The 15,623-nt window shown below is 50.1% G+C and overlaps 1 protein-coding gene across 1 annotated transcript; it reads right to left on the reverse strand.

Annotated features, from left to right (window-relative positions):
• Nucleotides 1–1,978: 1,978 nt before the first annotated feature.
• rad54b (RAD54 homolog B) lies at nucleotides 1,979–13,567 on the reverse strand (the record flags this gene model as incomplete). The annotated part of the gene is made up of 16 exons (XM_084442087.1): nucleotides 1,979–2,199; nucleotides 2,308–2,505; nucleotides 2,766–2,832; nucleotides 3,072–3,333; nucleotides 3,527–3,690; nucleotides 4,160–4,453; nucleotides 4,544–4,683; nucleotides 4,763–4,883; nucleotides 8,663–8,749; nucleotides 8,996–9,221; nucleotides 9,421–9,583; nucleotides 10,301–10,600; nucleotides 10,754–10,966; nucleotides 11,376–11,413; nucleotides 11,924–12,514; nucleotides 13,161–13,567. The coding sequence occupies 16 exons, from the start codon at nucleotides 13,565–13,567 to the stop codon at nucleotides 1,979–1,981; spliced, it is 3,492 nt and encodes a 1,163-aa protein (XP_084298213.1).
• Nucleotides 13,568–15,623: the final 2,056 nt, after the last annotated feature.

Genomic DNA, 15,623 nt, shown 5'->3' on the forward strand with positions numbered 1-15,623 from the left:
CAGGAAGAGAGATGTGACATTCCATCACATCCTCACATCTGTGCCCAGATAGCAAGCGGATCTGGGCCATATACAGGCCAGATCTGGCCCTTGTGGCTTAGTTCCGGCCCATATATGGCCCAGAATTCTTACACATCCGCTTGCTATCTGGGTGTCCTCTTCAAGCTCTCTTCCTACTGGATTGGTCGTTTGGAGACTGAAATCGATGCGTGGGTGAACCATGCTTGGGTCATGTGAATTCTTTGTCTATTACACACACACGTAATGCCACCGTCAAACCAGGATGTGATGTCCGTCAAACGAAGAGCATGAGCTGAGGGAAGGACAGAAGTTCTTACGTAGGCGGGAGGCGGTTGTTTTGTTGTTTGTTTCGGACAGGCAGAGAACGTCTGCTATAACCTCACTGACTGGTTCACATCATGAGCTGCGCCCTAATATCATGGCACCACAATGACTCAAACACTCTGCTGACTGACTCAGAACGTGACACACACACTCGAACCCAGACCCAGAACACGACACACACCCAAACACACTCTGCTCAACAGCCTGGAAACCCAAAGATTATGCAAGAACTCTGGCAAACAATCACCATGAGTGGTCATGATCACTAGCGTAAAAACCATAATCGTGTTTGTGTAATGACATGCCATATTGGAATGCATTCATCTGCTACACACACACACTAACAGACACTAATTCATCAGTGAATCCGGGACACACGCCGATCCATAACTCCCATGCAGCAGCTTGGCGTAAACAAGCACACACAGCCAGCCAGCCAGCCAAACACTCACAAACACAGCCAGGACCTTCCAAACAGTCGGCACATGGACTGAAGCATGGGGCGCCTGTCCCACGTTTGAAGCACAACAGCACCACACGGAGCTCACCTCCGACACCGCCCCGGACGTTCCCATCACCCTGTAGAAAATGGGGAAGAACAATTGACCTGACCAACTGTCCTCGTAACAGGCGGAAGCAGGTGCTGGCGGAGAAGGCATTGTGCCTCAGGAGAATAGGCTGTGTCCTGGATTCACTATACGCCAGACTCAGACGGGCTTCCCCCGAGGTGGTGGGCTGTTTACATTCCCTCCATACCATCCCCGCTGTGCGTGTGGCTGAAATACTGTATTTATCTTAAGGAGCGTAAATCCTCTCCGAAACACAATATTACTATAGATGGACAAGAGACGGTAGATACACACAACCGGACAGAATCTATCTAAATTAGAGACATGTCTGTCTGTTCCTCAGACAGACGGACATGTATACACACTTCATTTGAAGGGAATTTCACCCATCAACAACTGTCAAACTAGTCACAGGTGTCATTGTGTTGCTCATGAGTATCGCTTCCACCTCATATGCCCCATCAGTGTTTAATCTTGCCCCATCAGAGTTCAATCTTGCCCCATCAGTGTTCAATCTTGCCCCATCAGAGTTCAATCTTGGTTCAATCTTACACAACACAGGACCACCTCCTCTAAGCACCAATTTAGCCAGCTACGCCACGGAGAAGCTAACAATTTGATGGCGCAGGTGCAGTATTTATTCTGGGGAGTGAGTTTAACCAACTATACTCGGTTACAAATACATACAAAAATCATACTGCGAAGCTAACTTTTTATTATTACTAGTTTATTTTGTGAGGTATTAAACATATATTTTCTATGAAAATAAACAATGAAGAAACAATAACACAGTAAAATACACAGGCTCAGATGGGAGCTGCTTCTTTGGTGTGTGTTTTAAGTCATTTGAGCGGTGATGGATGAGCGTTTCATGGTCGTGTTGCAGCCAAGGTTGTGCTAACTGTTTTCTGGGGTGGTCATGGGGAGGTCACAGCTGTAATTAGGCCAAGATATAGTGCTAGTCCAGAAGGCCAGGTCATGTGATAAAGTATAATATATGGCTCAATCTTAACACCTGCGTGTGTGTGTGTGTGTGTGTGTGTGTGTATGTGTGTGTACATGCACTAGTGAGGTGTGTGAGAGACGGTAGACTGGAAGGCGAAGGAGACGTGGTTGCGTGCGTGGTCGAGGTAGGGGTCTGCGAAGGTGGGCGCGTCGCCAGAGAAGTGTCTCCACTGCATCAGTTCAGACATGCTCAGGTGCTTCTGCCCCGCCCCCCCACGGTCACCTTGACGACCCAGCTGGCAAGGCCTGTCGTCGTCCGGCTCCTCTTCCTCCTCCGTGACTGAAAACAGAATCGGAAACTAATGAACATACACAAACACAAATGTACAGCACACAAGTGGGTATATTGTGTGTGTGTGTGTGTGTGTGTGTGTGCGCGTGCGTGTACCGTGGGCTGACCCATCCATGCTACAGCTGCATTTCAGCAGGTCATGAGTGAGACAGGGTGTGTTTGTAAGGCTGAAGAGGTCTCGAAGCTCATTGGTGGAGAAGCTGGCATGCTCCGCCCCTTTCCCCAGGTCCATCACAGTCCCAGACAGGCCCTGCTTGGACACCTGTCTCTGAAAGATGCGCTCCTCGATGGTACCTGATGGAACACACAGCAAAGAGAAGACAGCTTTTACACCGGGCATATTCAGAGAGGTGCTGGTAGTGGGAAAAACACTGGTATAGAAAAAGAAGAAAGTGCACACTCAGGTCTAGATGGGCAAACAAGGTTTAGTGGACGACGTTTCGGCCGCAGCCTTTGTCAGTCTTGAAACAACAATGGGAGACACTCCTCCGAGCACACACACAACCTCAGGCTGATGTGTGTGTGTGTGTGTGTGTGTATGTGTCTGATCTGACCTGTGGTGAGTAGACGGTAGATGTGCACAGTCTTCTTCTGACCATCTCTCCACACACGCGCCATTGCCTAAAAACAAGAAACATTTCAGAGACCGAAACATGTACACAGCGCCCTCTAGTGGAGATGAGAAGGTGATTTGGTTTGGTTTATTTGAAAGTCAAAAACAATATACACATAACAGTCCCCTACTGGCACAAAGACACAAACAACCACAGTATATTTTGTGTGTGTGTGTGTGTGTGTGTGCGTGTGTGTGTACATGTTCTGTGTGTGTGTATGTGTTCTGTTCTGTATGATTATCTCACCTGTATGTCATTAGCAGGGTTCCAGTCTATGTCATACAGGATCAGGTGGGAGGCGCCCACCAGGTTCAGCCCCACCCCTCCGGCTTTAGAGCTCAGCAGGAACAGGAAGTCCTGGGAATAAGGGCTGTTGAAATTGTCGACCAATCGCTGCCTCTTCATGGTGGGGGTGTGTCCGTCCAGACGACAGCAGGTGTAGCCCAGGTGGACACACAGGTCCTGGAACAGGTCTAACGTCTGAGTGTAGTTAGAGACCAGAACGACCCTGCAAACAAACACACACACACACACACACACACACACACACACACACACACACACATACACACACACACACACACACACACACACACACATACACACACACACACACACACACACACACACACACACAGAGTTGGAAAGTGTGGGGAGCAGCACAGACGAGGTCAGACAGACGAACACAGAAAGGCGCTCACCTGTCTGAGGGGCTGAGGTGTCTGATGGCCGCCAGTAAGTCCGCCAGAACCAGAAGTTTCCCGGAGTCGGCCGTGCTGAAGCCACCTGAAGAGTAGGATTCTGGGAAAGCGTTTGCCAGCCCGTCGTACAGGGAACCAACCCCTGAGCCACTGTCAGTCTTCTCCTGGATCACGCATGCACACACACACACACACACACACACACACACACACACACACACACACACAGACACACACACACACACACACACATAAAATCAATAAGTAAAATCAATACATAAAATCAATACTCTGGGTATTGAGGACACAATTAAATAGTCAATACATTGAATACAATAAAAAGACCCACTTATTTAAGCAGGCAGGCATTTCTGTAACATGGCACATCTGCCTTATGCTGTATATTATGTTTTATCTCTGTCGCATGATTTTTCCTGTCTAGTCGTGTTGTTCTTGGAGGGGTAATGTATTATGCCCTGCTTCTTTAGTACCTACGTTTTTATCATCTCTGCAAAGTACTTTGTGACCATGTCTGAGGAAAGCGCTTTATAAATAAACTTTACTTACTTACTTACTTACATCCAGGGCTGCTACTGAAAACGCATATATACACACACTATGTACTGCGCATACCTTTATAGTGGCGTACAGCAGTCCCGGGTGGTTGCATAGCTTCTTCAGGGCTGTGATGCAGGCCAGGTGTGTGTGCGTGGTGTGCGTCGCCCCCTGCAGGCAGGCCCTGAACACACGGTGGGAGAGGAGTGTCTGGTAGAGCTCCCTCTGAAGGGGGGAGGGGCTGCAGAACACCGTCCAATCAGAACGCGGCGGCAGGTAGCAGTTGATGATCTCCTGGGTCCGCCTCAGGACGAACAAGCCAGTCAGACGGGAGAGTTCGGTGGCTCGCTCCTCCCCCAGAACCCTCTCCTCCTATGAGAAAAGAGATGAGAATGACGGGCGAACGTGACGTGGACCCGTGTGGGCGTGGCCTGTGGGCGGAGAGGAGTGGGTCAGCGGTACCTCGTTGCAGGAGGGCTGTCGGGAGCGTAGGATGGGCTCCTCGTACACCTTCCTGTACGCAGCGGCCGAGCCCAGGATCCCCGGGTTCACGAACTCTATGATGGCGTAGAACTCCTGCAGGTCATTCTGCACTGGGGTCCCTTCAACACAGTAACACAGGTGGAGGTTCAGTTGGATAAGAGTTCATAGATCGGTGTGTGTGTGTGTGTGTGTGTGTACCTGTCAGTATGACCCTGCGTGTACAGCTGAGACCACTGAGCGCAGAGGAGGTCTTGATGCTGCTGTTCTTTAGTCTGTGGCCCTCATCACAGATCACCAGCCCAAACTCCAGCTTCTGCACCTGGAACACACACGCACACAACTGTAACTAAAACTGTATTGTGTGTTAACAAAACTAACTAAAATAAACTAAGATTATAGAGACTAAATGTGTATGAAACTAAATGTCTGTAGTTTGTCTTTTTCATTTCATACATAAGCCTAGTGGATATGAAATCCATCTTCTTTTTTGCTGTGCCTCTGTGCAGAAGTAACCTGACGTGCACCAGATGGTTTGTTTCACACAGCGAGATCAGGATGGTCTAACGAGGCTGACGCAGAAGAAAAACAAATAAAACTAATACTGAAACTAATTACTAACTACTACTAACTAACTGACTAACTAACTGAAACTAATAAAAACTAAACTAAAACTAAGCATTTTCAAAAAAGAAACTAAACTAAAAAAACTAAACTAGCAAACATGATTTAAAAACTAATTCAAACTAAACTGAAAGCCAAAAGTTAACGATATAAAAATAAAAACTAATAAAAATTATTAAAACTAATATTACCTTGTCCAGTACACTATCATTCACCTGCTCTAGTACACTACCATTCACCTGCTCTAGTACACCATCATTCACCTGCTCTAGTACACTATCATTCACCTGCTCTAGTACACTATCATTCACCTGCTCTAGTACACTACCATTCACCTGCTCTAGTACACTACCATTCACCTGCTCTAGTACACTACCATTCACCTGCTCTAGTACACTATCATTCACCTGCTCTAGTACACTATCATTCACCTGCTCTAGTACACTACCATTCACCTCCTCTAGTACACTACCATTCACCTGCTCTAGTACACTACCATTCACCTCCTCTAGTACACTACCATTCACCTGCTCTAGTACACTATCATTCACCTGCTCTAGTACACTATCATTCACCTGCTCTAGTACACTACTATTCACCTGCTCTAGTACACTACCATTCACCTGCTCTAGTACACTATCATTCACCTGCTCTAGTACACTACCATTCACCTGCTCTAGTACACTATCATTCACATGCTCTAGTACACTACCATTCACCTGCTCTAGTACACTATCATTCACCTGCTCTAGTACACTATCATTCACATGCTCTAGTACACTACCATTCACCTGCTCTAGTACACAATCATTCACCTGCTCTAGTACACTATCATTCACCTGCTCTAGTACACTATCATTCACCTGCTCTAGTACACTACCATTCACCTGCTCTAGTACACTACCATTTACCTGCTCTAGTACACTTTCATTCACCTGCTCTAGTACACTACCATTCACCTGCTCTAGTACACTATCATTCACCTGCTCTAATACACTACCATTCACCTGCTCTAGTACACTACCATTCACCTGCTCTAGTACACTATCATTCACCTGCTCTAGTACACTACCATTCACCTGCTCTAGTACACTACCATTCACCTGCTCTAGTACACCATCATTCACCTGCTGTAGTACACTACCATTCACCTCCTCTAGTACACTATCATTCACCTGCTCTAGTACACTACCATTCACCTCCTCTAGTACACTACCATTCACCTGCTCTAGTACACTATCATTCACCTGCTCTAGTAGACTATCATTCACCTGCTCTAGTACACTACCATTCACCTGCTCTAGTACACTATCATTCACCTGCTCTAGTACACTACCATTCACCTGCTCTAGTACACTATCATTCACCTGTTCTAGTACACTACCATTCACCTCCTCTAGTACACTACCATTCACCTGCTCTAGTACACTATCATTCACCTGCTCTAGTACACTACCATTCACCTGCTCTAGTACACTACCATTCACCTGCTCTAGTACACTACCACTCACCTGCTCTAGTACACCATCATTCACCTGCTCTAGTACACTACCATTCACCTGCTCTAGTACACTACCATTCACCTCCTCTAGTACACTACCATTCACCTGCTCTAGTACACTACCATTCACCTGCTCTAGTACACTACCATTCACCTGCTCTAGTACACTATCATTCACCTACTCTAGTACACTACCATTCACCTGCTCTAGTACACTACCATTCACCTGCTCTAGTACACTATCATTCACCTGCTCTAGAACACTACCATTCACCTGCTCTAGTACACTACCATACACCTGCTCTAGTACACTATCATTCACCTGCACTAGTACACTACCATTCACCTGCTCTAGTACACTACCATTCACCTCCTCTAGTACACTACCATTCACCTCCTCTAGTACACTACCATTCACCTCCTCTAGTACACTACCACTCACCTGCTCTAGTACACTACCATTCACCTCCTCTAGTACACTACCACTCACCTGCTCTAGTACACTACCATTCACCTGCTCTAGTACACTACCATTCACCTGCTCTAGTACACTACCATTCACCTGCTCTAGTACACTACCATTCACCTGCTCTAGTACACTACCATTCACCTGCTCTAGTACACTATCATTCACCTGCTCTAATACACCATCATTCACCTGCTCTAGTACACTATCACTCACCTGCTCTAGTACACTACCATTCACCTGCTCTAGTACACTACCATTCACCTCCTCTAGTACACTACCATTCACCTGCTCTAGTACACTACCATTCACCTGCTCTAGTACACTACCACTCACCTGCTCTAGTACACTACCATTCACCTGCTCTAGTACACTACCATTCACCTCCTCTAGTACACTACCATTCACCTGCTCTAGTACACTACCATTCACCTGCTCTAGTACACTATCAATCACCTGCTCTAGTACACTACCATTCACCTGCTCTAGTACACTACCATTCACCTGCTCTAGTACACCATCATTCACCTGCTGTAGTACACTACCATTCACCTCCTCTAGTACACTATCATTCACCTGCTCTAGTACACTACCATTCACCTCCTCTAGTACACTACCATTCACCTGCTCTAGTACACTATCATTCACCTGCTCTAGTACACTATCATTCACCTGCTCTAGTACACTACCATTCACCTGCTCTAGTACACTATCATTCACCTGCTCTAGTACACTACCATTCACCTGCTCTAGTACACTATCATTCACCTGTTCTAGTACACTACCATTCACCTCCTCTAGTACACTACCATTCACCTGCTCTAGTACACTATCATTCACCTGCTCTAGTACACTACCATTCACCTGCTCTAGTACACTACCATTCACCTGCTCTAGTACACTACCACTCACCTGCTCTAGTACACCATCATTCACCTGCTCTAGTACACTACCATTCACCTGCTCTAGTACACTACCATTCACCTTCTCTAGTACACTACCATTCACCTGCTCTAGTACACTACCATTCACCTGCTCTAGTACACTACCATTCACCTGCTCTAGTACACTATCATTCACCTACTCTAGTACACTACCATTCACCTGCTCTAGTACACTACCATTCACCTGCTCTAGTACACTATCATTCACCTGCTCTAGAACACTACCATTCACCTGCTCTAGTACACTACCATACACCTGCTCTAGTACACTATCATTCACCTGCACTAGTACACTACCATTCACCTGCTCTAGTACACTACCATTCACCTGCTCTAGTACACTACCATTCACCTGCTCTAGTACACTACCATTCACCTGCTCTAGTACACTACCATTCACCTCCTCTAGTACACTACCATTCACCTCCTCTAGTACACTACCATTCACCTCCTCTAGTACACTACCACTCACCTGCTCTAGTACACTACCATTCACCTCCTCTAGTACACTACCACTCACCTGCTCTAGTACACTACCATTCACCTGCTCCAGGTCCTCTACTCACCTGCTCCAGAGAGCGCAGCAGCATCTCATAACTGATCACCAGAACACTGTGTAGAGGAGACGTCACAAACTGCTCCACTCTGTGATCCTACACACACACACACACACACACACACACACACACACACACACACACACACACACACACACACAGACACACAGACACGCGCACGCACGCACACACACACACACACACACAGTTAGCACTAAAAAGGTGCATCCTTCTAACCATAGTGATTATTTGGTGGTAGCCAGAATGAACACCAATAAAAAAAAATCTCATGAGGCCAATAAAGATCATGGGTCCTTCCGGCGTCAGCCATGTCTGTCTCACCTGGTCGACGGTGAAGACGCCGATCCTCTCGCGGCCCAGCCACTTGTTAAACTCCGCCCCCCAGTTGTGGACCAGGCTGCCGGGCCCCACCACCAGCACGCGCTTAGCAACCGGCTTCCCACCGTACGGACCCTGCCGTAGCAGCGTCCAGGACAACGCCACGCTCTGGAGGGTCTTCCCCAGGCCCATCTCGTCCGCCAGGATCGCCCCGTACCGACAGGTCGCCCTGAAACACACGCACGCACGCATGCACGCACGCACACATGCACACACACACGGTTGCACCTGTAAGCTGACTAACCGGCATCATTCTATCAGCACCACATTGAGCGGCTACTACGTCGGACCGCAGCGTTAAACGAGTCGACTGTCACAGCTGTTTCATCGAGGGCGTGGCCTCGCGTCCGCCCGCCTGCTGACGTTACCTCATCCCCATCACACACTCGTAGAGGAAGAGCAGGCCGTCTCTCTGGTGGGGTCGCAGGTGAGAGGTCAAGTGGGGGTCAACCACTACATCCACCACAGGGAGGCCCGCCTTGTTACACGCCCACTGGTGATTGGCCGAGGGCCGCGGCATCACCAGAGCGCCTTCGTGGAAAGGGAGTAACGAGAGAGCAATGTAACAAGCTGTCATTGGTGCTGAAGCTCTATGTTTCGGGGGTTTGTTGAGGGAGTGTACCTGGAGCTAGGGGGTGTGTTGGGGGAGGTGTACCTGGAGCTAGGGGGTGTGTTGGGGGAGGTGTACCTGGAGCTAGGGGGTGTGTTGAGGGAGTGTACCTGGAGCTAGGGGGTGTGTTGGGGGAGGTGTACCTGGAGTTAGGGGGTGTGTTGGGGGATGTGTACCTGGATCTAGGGGGTGTGTTGGGGGAGGTGTACTTGGAGCTAGGGGGTGTGTTGGGGGAGTTGTACCTGGAGCTAGGGGGTGTGTTGGGGGAGGTGTACCTGAAGCTAGGGGGTGTGTTGGGGGAGGTGTACCTGGGGCTAGGGGGTGTGTTGGGGGAGGTGTACCTGGGGCTAGGGGGTGTGTTGGGGGAGGTGTACCTGAAGCTAGGGGGTGTGTTGAGGGAGGTGTACCTGGAGCTAGGGGGTGTGTTGGGGGAGGTGTACCTGGAGCTAGGGGGTGTGTTGAGGGAGGTGTACCTGGAGCTAGGGGGTGTGTTGGGGGAGGTGTACCTGGAGCTAGGGGGTGTGTTGGGGGAGGTGTACCTGGAGCTAGGGGGTGTGTTGAGGGAGGTGTACCTGGAGCTAGGGGGTGTCTTGGGGGAGGTGTACCTGGAGCTAGGGGGTGTGTTGGGGAAGGTGTACCTGGAGCTAGGGGGTCGTGGCGAGGCTTGCAGGGCTGCTCCTCCTGTGGCTTGGCTCCCGCCCACTCCGCTCCACCCAATAGCGTTGGCCGGCAGAACTGTTTGGAGGCGGGGCGTCGAGACGCGGGTGGGGCTGATCTTGTACTTGGCTCCTCCCTGTCCCCATGGACGTCATGGAAACAACGCCCCCTGGCGAAGTCCTCGTCGGAAATCACCCCCATTACCTCCAGCTCCTTCCCCCCGATCATCAGGCTCTCGCCCTCGCACAGGGAGGCCAGCTCTGACACCTTGTAGCCACTGCCTACACACACACACACACACACACACACACACACACACACACACACACACGCACACACACACACACACACACACGAAACGATGTAGAATGGCCCTAAAGAAAGAAACCCAGAAGGGGAGAACCAGAGAAGAGAGGGGTGCTGCTGCCTCTCACCCTTGCCAATGTCTTTGCCCTCCATGTCTTTGAGCGTGGCGGTGCGGCCCCTCGTCACCAGGACAGCGTCGCCCTCCCAGCGCTTGTGCTTCTTCTTGCTGGCCTTACACCACATCACGCTGAAGTACCGCACGCCTCCGCCCGACCCAGGCGCGGCCGCTCCTGAACCGCCAGCTGACCCGACCCCCGGGCTCTGGGGGGAAGATCTGACACCTGGAACAAACACACCCAAAGCGCACACACACGATGAACGAGCGAGAGTGAGAAGACACCGGGGTGCTGTTCACACCTTCAACCAGTAGAGGTCACCGTTCCACTGAGGCCGACCAGATCTCTGCAGCCTGGGCCTTTCCTTCAGCTCTGTGCCCAGGAGGAGCCACCCGCTTCGGGCTAGGAGTCTGTCAAAGGGTGCCTCCTCGGCCCCTCATGATCCACAGAGCTCCTGATTAAGGGGGCTGGGTCTCTTTTGGAGGCAGGTTGACCTACCTTCATTTTCAACGCTTAACACCTATTCCCTGCAGTATGGCTGCTCATGTTGCTGCCTTAGGGATTCATGTCAAATATGGGAAGGGAACAGCCCAGCAGGTTCACGGTAGCAGAGTCAGCGACAACAAAACCGAACACTCTTCCACAAAAGTAATCTGGCTGTTGTAAAGGTAACTGATGAGACAAGCGGACAATTAGAAAGGTAACATGAGCAAGAAAGAGCAGAGCGAGTTGAGCGACGTCCATTAGACAGAAAGCAATAGAGTTGAATAAACACAAGACCAGAGGATCTGAAACTGAAAAATATTTAATAGGAATAAAAAATAAAAAGCACGGATGAATCTGAACTACAGAGGTCACATGACTACAGTGATCACTACTACAGCAACCAACATCCCCCTTCCCTTACTCATTTTCCCTCAGTACCTCTATACCCCCCCACCCACCCACCCACCCAAAAAACCCCTCCCTGGCCTGCCACCACCCTGAACTGTCCAGACATTCAGCAGTCTAGCGTGGTCCATGCAGACACAGCTTAAACGACACAAACACACCACCAGGGTCCTTCCATGTCCAACTTACAGGCTGGAACGTGAAAGTTGGTCAAGACTGTGTGTTCCAGTTGTACCGGGTGTGTGTGTTGTGATGGTTTAAGCGTGCAGGGGGCAGCGACTGCGTGCGTGCTATAGGGGAATGGGTAAGCCGTGTCTAAGTCTGGCTGCCTTCAGTTTCTCCACTTTGATCTTCGTCCGAAGGAGCTCTTCCTCTAGTTCCTGCTTCCTCTTCAGCCCCTCCCTCTTCTCCTCCAGGTACAAGCCCACCTTCCTGTGATTGGCCAGCACCAGCTCGTGCTCTTCCTTGGCCAGCTGCAGTGGGCGGAGCCTGTCGGGCTCGTGGCGGGGGTAAATGTCGTTGGGGTAGAGGTCGCGGCGCAGGGGCAGGGGGGAGGTGGAGAGAGGGATGATGATGGACGAGGGGCAGGGGGACAGAGAGCCGTCGTAGCCGTGGACGCTGCCTAAATCGTCGTCGTTGTCCTCCTCCTCTTCCACCTCCTGCTGCTGCTCCACGAGTCCCACCGCCTCCAGGTCCACCCCCACGCGCGTGGACAGGATGGTGAGGTCGGGCGGCGGTTTGACGTCGTCCTCCTGGTCGTGCCTGACCGCTTCCCCGTCCAGACGGATGGTGAGGGGGGCGGCCGTGTAGTCGGAGAGGCCCGGAAGGGAGGAGCTGCTGCCGGGCTGCTCGATGGGAGACGTGGGCTTGGCGTACATCAGCCTGGAGGGGGAGAGAGACAACGTTTTACTGTGACGCCAACATTACCGTCCGCGCTCACTGATAATCATCTTACGCTATTTGAATAAACTGCTGCTCAATTTGAGTATCTGAGATACGTATATGTCTGGAGATAAAGGCTGTTTGTGTGCCGTTTCACCGTCACGTTTGCTTAAATAAAGCTAACTTGTATGTCTGGAATGCCAGTAAACAATAAGCAACGGGGGGGGGTTAAGAAGAGAGAGAGAGAGAGAGATCCCTGAGGGACTTGAGAAGGCTCAAACAACAGCACAAAAACAACCGCTAGGACCCTGAATGTGGGCTTGGGTGGGTGGGTGAGTGAGTGAGTCAATGTGTGTCCACGCACATAAGGACTATATTGTGCAGCTGTGAGTGGATGCACGCCCGAGTGTCTAACAGCATGAGTCTGTAAGCTGATTGGAGTGAGTGGAGTGTGAGTAGCCCCTCCCCTTCATCTCCTGTGAGGGCTAGTCAGCAGTCAGGGCTGGATATCACCATGTACATCTGTGAGAGTGTGCATGTTTCTAACTGCTACCTGTGTAATGAGTGCAACGTGTATGCTTGTGTGTGTGTGTGTGTGCGCGCGCGTGTGTGTGTGTGTGTGCGCGTGCCTGTATGTGTGTCATACCTGTGTAGCGCTTGGTCTTTGTCATGCAAGGGCACGTGATGGAACAGATTGGGAATCATCTCCATCACCCTCCTGGTCGGCTCGGAGATGTTTCCCCGGTACTCGCGCTGGGTGTGTCTCCGCTGCATCACTTCCTGCTTGGCGGCCTCTTTCAGCCTCTTGTAGAGCGTCCTGAGGCCCTGGGCGGTCCTCGGGGGCCGGTCGCCCCCCAGGGCATTGTACAGCTCTGCCACCGTGTCCCAGCACTTGTTCTTGTCCACGATGACGGCGTGCTTGTTGGTGTGCTCCTCCAGGATACGCACGTGCGGCCGGACCAGCTTCAGCAGGTCGAGCTTCTCGGACAGGGTGAAGTTCGAGGAGCGAGCCTTGCCCACCATGTTGGACATGAACACCGACCCGGACGCCATCTTGGAGCATAGCGGATTCATTGGAGAGACCAAGCCAGGCCTTCGCACGTCTTAATAATTTCTCTCACGCGCCTAGACTTGCCTTTTTTCTCTGTTTTTTTAACGTTCTGTCTCTATTTCCTGCCCTTCTCTGTGCACACAGTGATGAGGCTAATGCTGGTTTAACTCTCACTCGCCCCTACCTCCCTCTTCTCTGTCTCCCCTTCTTCTTCTCACTCAAACACAAGTCTCTGTCTAACACATGCATGCAGCAGACATACTCTCTCTCAGTCTCAGTCGAGAGTCTTCCCTCTTCTGCGTTACACAACACAAACAGGCTGCGCATACAATAAGAATCAGGCTTAACTAGGCCAGCCTCGTTTAGGCCCCCGCCTACCGCGGAGGGCTTTGGGTGAATTCCTCCCAGCTTAGTCTGACGTAGGCTAAGCCGCTTAAACCCAGCCCGACCTACTTACAGCTCGGTCTCTCTAAACCTCAAACCAAGCGCGCGCACAGCGCCCATCTATTCTGCACTATACTAAAATACCAACACGAGATAGAGCGGAGAAGAGAGGGGGGATATGTGTGTATTCGTACAAAAAAAGGTCGGCATATGAGAAAATATGCTTTATTTCCCCTGAACCAGTGAGATGAAAATAGTACTGGCTTAACTAACCGAGACCATGTGCGCGCTGCGCATGCCCGCGAGGAAAAGCGGTATTACACAAAGGAAATCAGAAATGCGCTACTCCGATAAACACGCGAATCAAGTACAGCACGGAGAGACTAGGCGGAAAGAAGTCCAGAGTAAAACATTAGCAAATATGATGCGGGGAGACGGGAATTGAGAAAAGAGCGAGGCACTAGTTGCTCTGTTGGAGTGGGAGGGAAGCAGAGCGCGTCTGCCCACTGATCCTGAGCACAGTCCTAATCTGCCTCGCGCTGCCGCTGCACTACCCACGCCAATTTGCATAATGCTGGACCTGCTGTCCCTCAAACGACTCATCCGGTTAAAACAAGGTCCGCTCTGAGCTGCAGCTGTGTTTTTTTTTAATTAAAGCCCGCGGTGCAGCGTTAAAATAATCCTCACAGCGCCCGTGGCAATAGGCTATATGGCACCTAAAAGCGTGTTGTCGTGCTCCGGGGGTAGGTAGGTAGGTAATAATATAAGAGTAATCTGTGCTGCATTAACGGCAATTTATACAATTTCAAGACCGTCCACGTGATTAGGCGTCTATTCAATTTCCTTAAACCACAAAGATCCTGAAACTGCGCTTCAAACCATTCCCAGTGTAAGCGCTATCCACAATAACGTATAGGACAATGTACACTGCAAATAACGACAGAAAAGCCATGCGATTTACACATATACATTTTGCCAAAGAGCACCAAATTTAGGGCTGAGGTGTCGCTGCGATCGAGGTATAATAGACTAAGCATTTTCAATCTGGCTGAATGTTCTCTCTTGTCTATAGTGGATTTTAACAGCTGTGGTGCCGATGCGGTGTGGACAACAGCAGTTTTGCACTAGAGGACCGACCGAGAGACAGAGCGAGCTACAGAGCTGCTGGTCTCAGCTAAAAATGTAATCTCTATAAAACATTCATGATGGGGTAAATCAATCCTCATTGAAACAACGAGAGAACTTGGACACAAAAACGGAAAAAATGATCCTGCCTCTACCTGCTGCCTGCTAAGCATAAACGTGTGACCCCTCTGGTGTAATGATTGACAATGAGTAAACATCAGCAACCCATCATCTGTGCCACAAAAACACACAAGTAAACAGAATCTGTTTGAGTAAACTATTCGGGCATCCTGTTTGTTGCACTCAAATTTCTGTCAGGGTAGGTTAACAGTAACACACTCTAAACAAGATCATCTTCAAGATCCTCAGGCAGGAAGCTGGACCACGACCGCACATTACAGAGACGGCTTCTTCCCCACTGCCAACAGCCTCATCAGCGAGGCTTGTGTCCCCCTATGACTGCCAAATCAGAAGTGGGTCGCGCACATCCCAAAACCATTAATAAGGCAGGTGCTGGACTAAAAAAAGCATATGTACCAAAGAAAGTAA

The sequence above is a fragment of the Borostomias antarcticus genome (genome assembly GCF_949987555.1).
Source record: "Borostomias antarcticus genome assembly, chromosome: 8".
Classification (NCBI taxonomy): domain Eukaryota; kingdom Metazoa; phylum Chordata; class Actinopteri; order Stomiiformes; family Stomiidae; genus Borostomias; species Borostomias antarcticus.